Source organism: Kogia breviceps, chromosome 3 (genome assembly GCF_026419965.1).
Source record: "Kogia breviceps isolate mKogBre1 chromosome 3, mKogBre1 haplotype 1, whole genome shotgun sequence".
NCBI classification, from domain to species: domain Eukaryota; kingdom Metazoa; phylum Chordata; class Mammalia; order Artiodactyla; family Physeteridae; genus Kogia; species Kogia breviceps.
In genome coordinates this window covers 79,719,377-79,734,300 of record NC_081312.1, presented here as the reverse complement: position 1 = coordinate 79,734,300, position 14,924 = coordinate 79,719,377, and the positions used below count along the sequence as shown (strand labels likewise).

General features: G+C 33.4%; 1 protein-coding gene across 6 annotated transcripts in view; it reads left to right on the top strand.

The window, feature by feature from the left end:
* DPH6 (diphthamine biosynthesis 6) overlaps positions 1-14,924 on the top strand; it is a 346,492-nt gene that overhangs the window by 23,543 nt on the left and 308,025 nt on the right. The window contains exons 4-5 of one of the 6 annotated variants that reach the window (XM_067028917.1): positions 3,850-4,030; positions 6,094-6,424. The exons of 4 other annotated variants lie outside the window; for them this stretch is intronic. In XM_067028917.1, the coding sequence (XP_066885018.1) occupies positions 3,850-4,014 (165 nt within the window). In that variant the 3' untranslated portion in view covers positions 4,015-4,030; positions 6,094-6,424. Of the gene's footprint in view, positions 1-3,849; positions 7,310-14,924 lie in introns of those variants that run through there. One more of the 6 variants, XM_067028916.1, reaches the window with a different exon arrangement.

The following is a 14,924-nucleotide window of genomic DNA, read 5'->3' as shown; positions in this document are numbered from 1 at the left end:
GCATTGAAATGGTCTGTGGTCTCTTTTAAAACCAGTTCCCTTGTGGATTCTTTCCTACATACTAATTTTGCAAGGTGGTGAGGAGAGGAGGAAGAATCATCATCACTTGGTACATAACCCATGGTCTTCTTCCCTTTTGAGTCTTTCACAATTTCCCTCCTTTAATGATTTTTATTGGTTTCACAGTCATTTTTGTGACTTCTTAACCCTCACTCAAGTTGTACTGATTTTGAGTGGTCATATAACCTGGGCTTTATCACAGAAAGCTAGTAAAAATCAGTTTAGTGGACTTCAGTGCAAGATAACTTGATGCTTTAAGACAGGATTTCTTAATTTAGAGGGGAGAGATGTTTTTGAACCCTGAAATTTTGTGCAAATTTTTTGTGAATGTAAATTTTTCTGGGGAGAGGTCCAAATTTTTATCATAGACTCACAGCGATCTGTTCTTTTCAAAAGTTTAAGAACTACTATTTTAACCATCAATTTCAGAAAGCCTTGCAGCCTAGGGGTACACATGACTACTCAGATTAGGAATCTATTGTCCACTGAGCTATGTGCTATGAGATCAGAGGGAGCTTCTGTGGCTTCCAAAGAGTGAAGAGGAAAGTACCATGGAGGTAGCACCTGAGAGCAGATGGGGATGTCAGGCATTTCTCAAGAAAAATATTAAGATCTCAAAAATAGTAGAGTGAAAAGTGGCATCTTATAATTTCAGGAAGGAAATGATGACCAGAGAAGGGCCAACAGGCTTGGACCTTGTGTGTGTTCTGGATGGTTTTTAATAAGCCTTTGGATTTTATGTTGAAAGAGAAAAGGATAGGGATACAAAAAGCAGTGTTCCTGATTTTCTCAAATGTAGCATTCTCTTTTTGAATTTCCGTTGTGTTTAGTTACTCTTTTGGGTTGTTATTACATTATGCCTTGTTTTACATCATTATTTGCATATGTATTATATCTTGTTTGTCAGTTTATAGCCTCTTGAAGGCACAACTTTGTGGTTTTCAACTTTGGATACTCTGCAGTGTTCATCATGGTGCCTTGTCCGTAAGAGGTGTGCAGAATTTGTCATTGTGTATTTGCCCTAGGGATGCTGTTGAAGGTTTTCACCATATTACATGTTCAACTTTATAACGATCCAAGTGAAATTTCTCTCAGGACTTAGTCTTTATAACGGTTTGCCTTACTATAACTATTAAGACGGTTTTTATTGTATGAACACTAAATCACACAACTCATTTTATTTTCCTCTTTATATTGATTGTTAGAAAGCTCAGAGCCATGTGATTTTTTTTCAATTATTTTTGTCTTATTGTAATTATAGTTGCTATTGTTCATGTAGCACTACCTGCCAGGTACTGTCCTAATCTCTATACATTATATTCTAATTTATCCTTACCTCAACCCTGGTTTATTATCCCTGTGTTACAGATATGTCATTGAGATACAGAGGTTAAGTAACTTGTCCACGGTTACACAGCTAGAAAGTAGAACATGTACTTTTAATCACTGTGTTCTGCTGTCTCCCAGCATTACATATGTGTTAATTCATGCAGATATTACCATATAATGATACATACATAATACATATATAGACCAATAAGGCATGTGTGAATTAGCAGTGAGACAGAGGGACAGGTATGTGGTTTGATAAGGGGAAGTGGAGTTATTATGTCTTGGATTAAAATGATCTATTATCTGCGATCTCATCTCATTTCAAAGCTCTCAGAATAGTTTTAGATTATTGCTACTCAGAGTGTGGTCTAGGGGCTGGTGCTAGTCCAAGAAGTGTTTGCTGTTGGTGCAAGGTCAGCTATTTATAGAAATTGAAGATAAGTATTTAGAAACTTTTATAGTAATTTGAGAATAATTTTATATTGAATCTAATAATAAAAATTTGGCCATGTATTATCTTTTTAATTTTTTCTTTTGTAATTCATTTTAATTGTATTTTACAAAACTGTTGGTCTTTGAAGGTTTGGAAATCTTTTTTTTAAAAGTGGTCCTTAACTTGGTTTGAGAAGCACTGGTCTAGGTAACAGCTTTTCAAGTTTTTAGGCTATTGTTGCAAAAAGAAAAGACATGATCTGTAGCTTGAAATTACATTCTAATCTAAACCTGGTTCTGAAGATGAATTAGAAATTGGTATATTTGGCTGCATTGTCAGTTTCGTGATTCTATGAGAAAAGGCCCTAAATTGAATGGACTTTTTAGGGAAGGAGGGCAGTTTTCATTTTTTTTCTTATATTTAGTACTTTTCTCAAGAATGACACATTTTATTGATTACTTAATCCAGGATAATAGCATGAGGAACTTGTCTATCATTTATAGTTACAGCCTCCTTCCTTGACTTATCAAAGTAGCTAATAAGGTACTTCAAATTTTTTTGTGTTCAAATTTTTTCCTGGAATAACAGAAAAGCAAAAAGATAACAACAGCAACAGAACATTGCTGATGATGCCACCTTGGTGTGATAGCTTCTACATTTATGGAAAGCAAAAATATTTTCATTGAAATAATATTTGCAAAACCAGTTCAGTTTTTATTTTTTTTGAATTTTATTTTAATACAGCAGGTTCTTATTAGTTATCTGTTAAACCAGTTCAGTTTTTAATTTTTCTTTTTCTTTCTAGGTGGGTTGGGAAGTCTTCTTCTATAATATAATATGTTGTAAAATAACTACGTGTTCAGTTACCAATCCTAATAGGGTGTTTTAGTGTCCATACAATTGCCATCTTGTCTTTAAAATAATCTATTTTTGGTGATCCTGTAAAGTAGCATTTGATGAGTTCTTTTCATCACTTTTTTTTTGGACGTTTAAAATCTGGTCTGCAAATAGAGAAATGGGCTAAGGATATGAACAGGCATTTCACAGAGAAAGAAATTCAAATAGCCAAAAAATGTTCAACCTCACTAACTCAAAAATGCAGCTATCACTTGGGCAGGATTAAGAAATGATACTGCTTTTGGAGAAGTGAGTAGTCTTATGTGCTGCCAGCAGCCCTAGAAATTGGTTCAGCCTTTCTGAGGGTAATTTGGCAGAACTCATCAGACAACAAAAAATAGACTGTCTCTTTATCCAGCCCTTCCACTTTGGGGGATATATTCTAAGGAAATAAAGTTGTACTGAAAGATTTAGAAATGACTGGCAAACTAAATTATAGTGTATCCATACAGTGGAATACTGTATAAGATCAAAACTGAAGTTGCAGAAATATATCTATATATATTATTAGGAGACGGAAATGGAGTACCAAAAACTCTGTATGGTATAATTACATTTTTGTAAAAGTATTTGTACAAATATATGCATAGAAAAAGATCTGAAGGATAAATTTTTAAGTCTGTATATGGAAAGTATTAAGAGCATTGGTGTAATTTTTGCACATTGGAATTTTTGATTCTTTCCTCTAATGAGCATGCATTGCTTTTGAAGCTTCTTTGTTGAAGATTTGGCTTCCATCTTAAAATGCACAGAATAGTATAGGAGTCAAGGAAACCTGATAATCAACAGGATGTTGCCATTCCCCAGGTCCTTTACTGAAGGTTCATCAGGAGCCTGTTTTTCTTTTCTTTTTAGAGCTGGTTCTTGAAAGCTGTGTTTGAGGGGTTTTTGTTTGTTTGTTTGTTTGTTTTTCCTTCTGTGATAAATGCCTATCATTTTCTAAACAAGAAAGCCAATGTCCCAGTTAGGTGTGTGGGGTTCTTTTCATTCACTTGCAGCCCTGTTGTGTTAATACTGAATAGGCAGAGACAGCCTGACTGGTGGTGAAAGATGGAGCCAGCCTCAGGGCTTTTTCTGGTCAGCCCTAGACCTCTGATTGCCACGTTTTCCTAATTTCCCATTTCCAGGGCATCACTAGAGTGACCTTGCTTGCTGAATATGACGCTGTGAATCTCAAAGATTTTCACGTGCATTTGGAAGTGGGCAGCCGGGCGATTGTTTACAGGACTCTGAATGAACTGTGCGCTCACAGCAAGTTTGATAAACACACCATTTCCTCCTTTTATCAGTGAGATTGCAGAATGTGAAGTATGAGTTTCCAGTTTTACTCATTCTCCTCAACCCTTTTCCTGTTTAAAAACTTAGACATACTAATTGGATGCTGATCTGTCCCTGTTTTTTATTTTGCTTACTGGTAGTTGACGGCTTATTCCACTACTTACCTAGGCAAGGTTTGGCAGTCCTTCAAAAATAAACTTTCCGTGTATTCAGCTTAAAGGAGATTCATCCCAAGGAATGTAATGTGAGCACTAATTAACAGTAATGACTGCTAATCACTTTGCTTTTTATACTCCTTTAGGAGCACTGCTATTATCCAGTGTAGTTAAGTAAAATGCTTGTATATGAATCAACAATGCTGCATCCTTTTAGCAGCTATTGCTCACAGTCAAGCTTTGCATAAATTAGAGTTAACTGAAATTGATTTTAGTATGCTACATTCTTTTTATAATAGGAAACTAAAATATCTATTTAAATATCCTGAATATTAAAGACATTACCTGCTTTTCTTTCTTTGTTCTTTCTTTCTTTCTTTCTTTCTTCAATCATCCTTATGGTAGATGAATAGTTCACGACATTTCTCTTAGATTTCTTTGAAATTGCCTGTGACATACTCTTCATAGTCACAGCAGCACTTTGATTCTGTTGTATGCATTTTATCAGATCAGTGAAAAGCATAGGCTTATGTTTAATTTTTCTGGTTTTGTGCATTTACTTCCTAGAGGATCTTACAGTTTCTTTAAATTACATGGCCCATTTATATAAACTTGGTTTACAGGATTGCGCATTCAATGTTCATTAAAAGAGGTTGTTTTATTATGTTTAGTGTATTATTAGACTATTATAAAAGCTTTCTGTTTATTTACATGCACTCAATATACCTACAAACTGCCTTGCCTCAGGAGGAGACTAAGCAAAACTCATAAATTAATAATTTAAGGGAGCAATACTCAAGTAGCATTTTGGTTAAGTTAATAAGTTAAAGCCTTAGAGTCAGTGCTGGCCACTTCAACAATGCTTTACTTTTGACTTTTATTGGCTGAAAATAACTTGTTAAACTGGGGCTTTTGTAATAAAATGAAATTTACATACCATCTGAAGCCCTGTCCCCTCTTTTTGATTTATGAGTAGGTTGACATATTATTGAAGAATTTTTATCACTTTCACAGTTCTGCACTTTGATTTCAGAGAACGTGCTAATCTCTCTGGAAGTCTGAGAGTAACAAGATGAGTTGTATACTGTTTTTCTAGGGAATTTGGGAGTCTTTATTATTAGAGGCCTTAGTTTTATTTTATTTTATTATTATTTTTTTGAGCCACTCTGTGCGGCTTGTGGGATCTTAGTTCCCTGACCAGGGATTGAACCCAGGCCCTCGGCTTCGGCAGTAGAAAGCGCAGAGTCCTAACCACTGTACCACCAGGGAATTCCCAAGGCCTTAGTTTTATGGTGGTACCTTTATTAATGTTGATTCATCTAACTTCTAATGTGGTGTTATGATTTGGTATATATTAGTGCATTTCTCATTTTATATATTATCTCTAGTAGTCTGGTCATGATGTTTTAATTCTTATAGCTATATAGTGTTTCAGCAATTCAGGACATTATTTTTAAATTACCAAAATAAATAATTTAATTTTCCTTTCCCATTTATATTATTTGTGTCAAAATTTTTAATTTTTGGCAAATAAACAAGTGGAAAAAAATTAAATGGTAGGGTAATAAGAAGCTTTGTATTTTATATACTAGCCTCATTGTAATACATTGCAAACATATATATTAAAAAAGATCTTTGGCACTGTACTTAATCGAATTTAGTTGCAAAGAATTGTAACAGGAATGATGTGAGAGGACAGAAAATACATGGAAAGCTGGAATGCTCTCCGTATGTAATTATATGATTAGTGAATATTGTTGTATATAACTTATTTCTTTTATATCCAAGAACTGTTGCACAATAGCATAAAATTCATATCTCTGAAGAAAAACTTGTTTTTTCTATTTTGCTTTGAGTTTGAGTTTTTACATGTAATAGAATTCTGTTTAAAAAAGGTGATTTCAATTTTGATCCTTTTTTCGTTTTGTTTTTTTGCAGTGTGTTTACTTTCATGTGAGAGTGATGGATCTGTAGCTGTCATTTTTCCCAAAGAGGGGACAAATGGAATTGGCCTTTTAGACAAAAGTATGCAAACAGACTGCATTCTTTCTGTTGATAGAATTATGGAAGGATTGCATGAGGTGCCACATTCGTTTTACTATTGATTGTGAAGAGGATTTTGCAATGGGGTGCTGTTTCCATTGGATAAGGAGGTGCTATGATTAGTTACCTTTCTCATGAAAGCACTACAAAGGGAAATGCAAAATGTGTGCAATGCAGTGTTCTCAATTTGACAGTTGTTTTTGTTAAGTTTTTTGCCCCATTGAAGTTCAGCCTATTTTAGAAAAACATACATTTCGGTTTTTTCCCTTTATTAGGCTTAGTAGATTACCATGCATTTGACTCTTTAAAGAAATTACACATTCTCGACGTTTTTCTCAGCTTCTATTGTAAAGCTTCAAAGCTAATGCAACAGTGCCCTCTATAGTCTTTTAGTGAACAGTAGATAAATGTAGATGATTTGGAATATTCAGGTAAGAAGCAGGATATTTAAATTTAAGTTTTGCTCAGACAAGAGACTCCTTTTTCCTAAGCAGACATTCTTGTTTTTCACTAGCGGCTTTACTTTAAACAAAGGGAACAAAAGACCATTCTGAGTTTTCATTTAGAATTATTGGCTACCTCTTGTTGTTATCCAGTGGTAAATCTCAAGTTTTATCAGACATTCATCAGAGTAATTTGAGATAGAAGGAATCTTACAAGCTTTACTGTCTCTTCATGAAATATCTTTTTGAAGTTGAGTTCCAATAGGAGTATTTCAAAAAATAATTTAGTTCCTTTGTACTCATTTCTTCTATTTAATTAGAGCCTGAGTGGGCTGCCTAGAACTTAACTTTTACTTGTTCCTGAATTGGGTAACCCAGGCTTTATACATGACATTATTTAAATTCAAACTAAGGGAGTTACACAATGACTAAAGTATTTGTCATTAATTAGCATTGATTTAAATTTTAGATTTTCCTTTCTCTTTTTTGGGAACCTATTTGATCATATATGTCGATAGCTAAATTTTTCATTGTAAAACAACTTTATGTACAGCTGTTAAATGATAGTAATAGAAGGCATCATATTTAGCTGTGATTAGAAGAGAAAAATTTCATGTGCTAAGTTTATTTTGCTTCTGAAAGTATTTTAATAAAAAAAGCATGGGCCCAAATCCTAGCTTCTCCTTGTATTCACTATGTAATATTGAACACATTTCTTAACCTCTAAGCCTGATTTCTCATCTGTCAGACGGGCATGAAAATAGCTTAATTATCTTTTGAGGTTTTGTAAGGGATAAGAGATAATGTGTATTAATTGGCCAAGTTATTATAGATGCTCACATGGTAACTTCCGTCCAAAAATCAGTGTGAAGGTAAGTGGTATTGTTTTACATGGGAAGTTTTAATATAAATCTAGAAAACATTTAATGCACTATAGATTTCTTTAAAAATTCTGATCTCATAACTTCTGATGAATCTGAAAGCTGGCATGGCATTCCTTGGTAGTGTGGACTGACAAAGTGAGATGGTGCATTAACTTTCAATTCCCTGTAGACCTCATTCCCAAACTTCTTAAATAGGCCTTGTTTATTAACTTTACTTTAGTAGACATTTACCCACAAACCAATATTTGGCAACATGTGAAACTGATAATAAATGAAACTCAAAAAAAAGGGAGTCTTTTATTTTTTTTCCCTCAGTATATCTGGGAACAGTTAGGATACTTTTCATTTACCTGTGTTCTTAGAGGTAGTCTAGAGCCCTTATTCTACTTTCTAGGTAAGCGGCTTTTGCTTTCTTCACCTGGCTGCAAAAAAGACGTGTAAAAATAGATGAAGGTGGAGCTTTTCTGGTCGAAGTGGACTTGGGTCACTAAAGACCCTGCCCTTCAAAGGAACAAAGTTTAAAAATCACTTGGTACTGTACTGTAAATGTATATGTGTGGACACAGGCACAGACACACACACACACACACACACACACACACACACACACACACACACACACACACACACACACACACACACACACACACCCTCTTTTGTGCAAACTCTTTGTTCTACTTTGGTTTGAATACAAAGAACTTAATTCTTTACCTGGCACATAAAAGATGCTCAATTAATGTGTGCTGAATACAAAATTTTTTTAACATCAGGCCTTTTTTATTGATATATAAGATTCAAGATATCATATGTATTAAAATGCACAGTTTAATGCAGTGATGTAATATTACAGTAACTGTTTCTCTGTGAACCATTTAAAACAAGCACACCTTCAGAGTAATTCATATACTTATTCTTTAAAGTCAAATTGTTCTAACTACAGATAATAATGGGAAATGAATTTTTAAAAATTCAGAACTTGTCTTCAAAACATAAAAGCTGCTTTATTCCACAGTGGTGGATTTAGCTAAATATTCAGGCATTTCACATAACCCGATGATAAACATAATCTTTCTCTAAGAACTACTGAATTTAATTCTCTCAACATTCTGTAAAGCATTGTTTTTCTTGTAAGGTTCTTACTTGTGCTTCATGTTGATTTTGAATAACCTTGAATTTAATATTATAATAAAGCACATATTGCTTTTAGTATATCACTTGGGTTAACATTGAGAACTGCAAAAGCTTCTTTTTAAATCATTTTAAAGAAGCAACCAATGTTTAAACCTTTAGATTGAAAATGAACAAGCTCTTAATAAACCAGATATGGTAGTTCTTTTTAAAATAATGGCCAGTTGCAGTAGGAAACATGTTTAAAATTAAATTCTGGTTTACAAGACTGACAAGATGCTGTCTACCAAAAAAACGAATAAGGTATTTTTTCTTTGCAATGGAAGTACCAAATTAGGAATCCGCTTAATTAAAATAGTGATAAATGTAGATTACATTACTGAAGATAGTGAAATACAGCTGCTCTGTCTAGTTAGAGCCTGCATGATTTACCCAGACTGTACAAAGAAGCAATGGAGCAGCCACTGCAGACTGTTAGAGGAAATGTCCTGTTTATTCTACATACATGTCTTTTTTTAATTAAAATGTCAATGATAATTTTATAGCAGTCCTCTAAAAAAAAATCTTTCTTTAAATTTCTCCAAGGTGGTAGAATGTGAGACGAGATCATTACCACTGCTGAATGAAGAAGAATGAAACCTGAGAAAAAAATAGAATTTTATTATTTTTTTACTAATTCAGTTTTCTTTATTATAAGTTGATATTGAAATATGTGATGAATTTTTTTTTTAATGTGAGTCTTGCATGAGAGAAATGTGGCAAAAATCTTTGAACATACATTTTATTTAAAAATCTTTTGGAGCCACAAGCAAGATTTGGGTGGAGCCATAAGTAGTATTACTTACAAAAAAAGATGTGTGTATGTATACTGTGGAATTCTCAAGGTGGGTATATCAGGATTAGCTGGGTGGTATTTCCTCCTCAGCTCCATCACTGGGTTGTGATGAGGAATAATATGTTGTCAGTGTTTGGAGAACGAAAAGAGGTTGATAGCCCTTTTTACACCGTATATTTTCACCTTTTACTTTAATTATGACCAATGATATCTTCATAATTACATATATTTTAGAAAACCAAGGTCGTATGTAACAAGAAATGTTGGGGATTTCTTTTTTTGTTTCCAAGGGCTGAGTGGGGACTCTGGAGTCAGCCTTGTCTATGTTCCAGGCTCTACTACATGCTATCTGTATGACCTTGGTTTAGTTATTTTCTCTAGCTTTCACATTTGTAAAGTGGGGCTAGTGATAGTACCTACATCATAGGATTGTCATGAGCATTAATGGGACAGTAAAATAGATCATAAAGGAAGCCTCAATAAATGTTAACTATTACATTATTATGATTATTATTTATTGTTTTTAGTCACTAAGTATTGTTTCTTTTGCATTAGAGCAGTAGAGCACTGCTCATAGTTAACTAACTTAAGATCATTGTTACTTGTCCTGGTTTATCTGTTGATCTGGTTCTTAGAGCGGTTAACCATGCTCTTCTGTGTCTTCAGGCATAGTGTAGTAGAAATTCTGCTACTCCTTATTTTGTCTTTAATTGTCTTTCCTCTTTGTGCTTCAGGTATCAGTTTCTTTGACGTTGGTGAATATGATGTCAAAGCTTATGCATTTCACTGTGTGTGTTTTTGACTTTGCTTTAGCTTGATATTGCTGGAATTAATTGAATATTTTCCAGGGTTCAGTTTTTCTAAAGGGTCTTGCAGGTGCCCACCCACTAAAATCTTATTAACTGGAAAAGCTTTGTAGACAGAAAATGGTCACATTAGTAGAAAAGTTTATATGAGAAAACAGTGTGAGGAGGAATTCTTCAGATGATTTTATTCTGTATGCTTTTTTTCTTTGAGCTTCAATAAGGTGATGCAAGAGGTGCAAAGATAGGAAGTCACATACTATATAACTATTATTCATAATGTTTACACATGCTCTGTGAGTTGTGGAACATTAACATACGTTTATTTTTTCTAGTTTTTTTTTTTTCTAGTTGCTAGAGATGTAGATGATTTAAGGCACAGTGCCTGTCTCAAGGACTTAGCACTTTGAGTTTTAAGGGAAAAAGTTACTGCTATGTATTCATCAAAATTATTATTTGTGATGAAATCTTTGCTCTTTTAAAAATATTCCATGTTTCTTGTAGTGTACCTTTGTTCCATGAGTTTGCATTCATCCTTCCTTGTCTGGCCATTGTCGCTGAGTTTCTCCCAAGAGTCCTGTGGTCTTTAAGGCTCAGTATTGCTCCATCCGAGCCTGTTTGTGGATTATACTTACAAATCTTGATTTATCTCATAATTTTGATTAATACCTTCAAATAACTTAGTAGTTTGTTTTTAACCAATTTAGTCTTAGAGTTTCTAAGTTTCTTCCTTGTCCTGGTCCTCCACAGTGGAAAGTGGATAATTACATGTTAACAGTTTTTCAGTGCTTCCACCACAGTACTAGTTTGCCAAAGTGAAGTGTGATTTTGTACTAAATTAGGTCAGACTTCCAATTCAGTGTATCCTGAGGTCATTAATTAGACACTTCTTACTGTTTTAAATTAGTTGCTTTGGAAAGCCAGAAACCACCTCTCCCCTGTATTTATGGAAGCATCATCACATTAATTTCAAATATTCTTTAGGGTTGTCATAGACTAGTTTCTGTCAAAGACTAGGTAATTTAAACATTAATTTTAGGTTAATATCAAGGGGCCTTGTTTTCAGATGGAATTCTTGAACATTTATGCTCATGTAGAAATTTTGTCTTCAGCTTTGAGTAGCTCGATTTCTCCTTCATGCTATTGAGCATATATAGTTTCTTCTCAGACTGTCACTTGTGTATATTTTAGACAAAACAGTGATGTATAATAGGTAAAACTAATCTAGTTTGTGAAGATTTCACAGTTATAATATGCCAAACTTAGGTTGATGCTTTCTGTATACTTTATGGTTATTTGATAATTACTGATTCCCTACTGTGTATAAAATCAGTGCATTCACTGAATTCCCTGTTTTGTATAATGGATTTAGTGTGACTGCTCTTTACTCCATGTTTTTATTGATTTGGAATCAACAGATCAATCAAGCAATCTGAAATGAAAATGATTATGAAGCATTTACAGTCAAGAAAAGTTTAAGGGAAAACACAGAAAGTTACTACTTACTGTTACTAATTAACATAGTAGCTAATTTTTTTTTTTTTTTTTTTTTTTTTTTGCGGTACGCAGGCCTCTCACCGCTGTGGCCTCTCCCGCTGCGGAGCACAGGCTCCAGACGCGCAGGCTCAGCGGCCATGGCTCACGGGCCCAGCCGCTCCGCGGCATGTGGAATTCTCCTGGACCGGGGCACGAACCCGTGTCCCCTGCATCGGCAGGAGGACTCCCAACCACTGCGCCACCAGGGAAGCCCTAAAATACAGTTTTTTAAAAGTCATAGCTTGTGGAATGTACACATTTCAGTATATAATTTTTATCACCTGGACAGTTTAAAGTTGTGTTTTAACTGTGTTTTGTAAAAGAAATGAAAACAGCAGTCTTTGTATCTGTCAACTTCATAGAAAACAAAATGAGGTTCTAGAAATTTGTTTTGTTATTATTTAATAGTAACTAGTTTCTTTCCTTGTATTCAGTCCAAGACTTGGAATAAACATTCTAAAACTAAGCATTATTATAATTTATTTTCTTAACTTATTTACTGAAACTATTTGGTACTTTTGTAGAGTAAAAAATCATATTGGCATTGATGATATCCCCTTTGCTTTCTTTGTCCAATTATTAGATTCTAACAGATCTGACTTTTCTATATTCTTTTTTTCTATTTTTTATTGTTTTTTTGCTTACTGTTTCATCTGTCTTTTACCTCTCAGGTAGTCAGAAGAAAGAGCTTTTTTCTGACACTAGGTTCTTGGTACTACTCTTGCAGACACGCACACAATTTCTTTATTCAGTGGAATAGCTTCAGTGTAACCTTGCAGTATCCTCACCCTTGTTCTTCATACCTTGTCTTTTACCTAAATTATTACCTAATTTTCTTTGATACTTAAAACAATTGATTCTTAAAGAAAATATATAAAAGTATAAGAAAAGATCTTGCTCAAAATTCATTCAGAGTTAACATTTTGACATATTTTCCACACCCATATATTTAACACACATACATAGATATACACACACACTTTGTGTGTATAACTTTTTACACTGCTTATTTTTTTAGCTTAAAATATCAGGAGCGTTTTTCATGTCACTAAAACGTCTTTATGAATATAATTTAATGGCTACTTAATATTCCATCATGTGGCTGTATAATAATTTCCTTAATGATTGCCTAATTTTGTAAATTAGGTTGAATCTAATTTTTACTATAAATAATAGCACTTTGATGTGGGTACATCAATTATTGTCTACATTAAAAAAAAATTAATTCCTTAGGATAGACTTTCAGACAAATCTATCCTAAGGAGTTAATGGATCAAAGTGTATGATGATTTCTGAAGCCATTGATATATATTGCCTAATTGACGTCCATAAATAATAAACCTGTTTATGCAAATATTATTTATATTTGGAAATTTTAAGTCTTTGTTTAATAAGTATCTGAAACCTCAACTTGGAATCCTATTTTTACTGTTCCCTGGCATTTGGTGAATACAAGCTGGGAGTAGCATTCTGCCCATCTTTGACTGCATTTCTTTCTTGGAGCAAAACCAAAGAGATATGTATTAGGGAAGCTCAGTCATGAAATGCAAGATATAGGGTGATTTTTTTCCCCCTATTATTGTGAGAAGTCAGTCTCCATTGATTTAATGGAGCTATATTCCATAGATGGTCAGCTGCAAAGTGAGCTGAATTTTACTACACTCTATACTATTAATGTGCCATGTGGATGAATACAGATACAGATATATATATACAGATATATATATGATATATATATATGCACATATATATTATTTTTTAAACAGGTACAATATAACATTAATTATAATTCATTTCTTTTCAATAAGTTCTGTTTTCTGATTAACCATTATGTTCTCCTGGATATCAACTGGTATATTTTCTATTGGTATCATTAAGTTTGGCAGTATTTAGAAATGATTTCTAATTTTCTCTCATTAAATAAATGATAAAATATTGGATTAATCATGGTAGATTAATCATTTTAGGTGTGTATATATATATATATGTATATATTTAAAAGTCAAATGTAGCATTTTAGGTAAACTTTACACTCTGCAAATTACTACTGCAGGTTTAAACCATTACTTTATGTCCAATAGAAAATATCTGTTTCTCTTTTTTTTGAGCTCGTGTTATTAATGTTAGATATTTTATGATGTCATTAAGAACAATCAAAACTATAGTGCTACTATTTTGAATTTAGTCTCTTAGTATAGTAATAATAACAGTAAGAATAGTACGTTCATTTGTAAGAATAAAACAAATAATGTTTATTTTATAGTAACTATTTCTAAATGATTAGACTTTGGAAGAAGAATATTAAATCACCTTTTTAGTGTTATAATTACCTTGTGCTGTTGGTCTATTTACTTTTTCAGAAGTAATCTTTCCATGTTTACTTGTATTGTTTAATACAATTAGGGAATACTGGTTTCTGTCACATATTTTGCTTTTAATGCTTATTTCTTGGTAGTTTCTTGTTACTGAGATGAAAAGTATTCCCATCACACTGTCTTGGGCATGTAAAAGAGGGAGTGTGTGGGAATGTGGTTGAGAAGGGGCATTGCTGCTCTTCTCCAAGCTGCTGGGTTCTCACTGTGTTTCTTCTACTTTTCGGCCCTAAATATATCTACATATACACCCTATGCACACTCTTACAGTTCCATTCTCTCCCTTTTATTTTTTCTCTCACTCTTATTCTACCTTTCCTTTCTGTCTTCCTCTTTTCACTTCTCACACATGTCTGTGCATGCACATACACACATAAGTGAATTTTCAAGTAAGTGAATTTTCAAGTATTAAAAACAAAGATTGCAGGATCTAGATCTAATTTAATTACTTAGTTTTTGCTAACATTTTCTCCCTGTTTTCTCTTTCATTATTTAAATTGTGGTCATCTGTAATATTATGTGTTTTTATGAGTACAAGCTGTTCTGTTCTTCACTGTTTTATGTCTCTCAATGAAGAATACATGGTGGAAGTAGAAAAACTTAGATCAGAGCTTCTCAGTGTAGATGAATCAATCATCTGGGAGTCTTATTAAAAATTCACGTTCTGATTCAGTTGGCCTGGGTAGATCCTGAGATTTTTCTAACAAGTGCCCAGGTGATGGCCA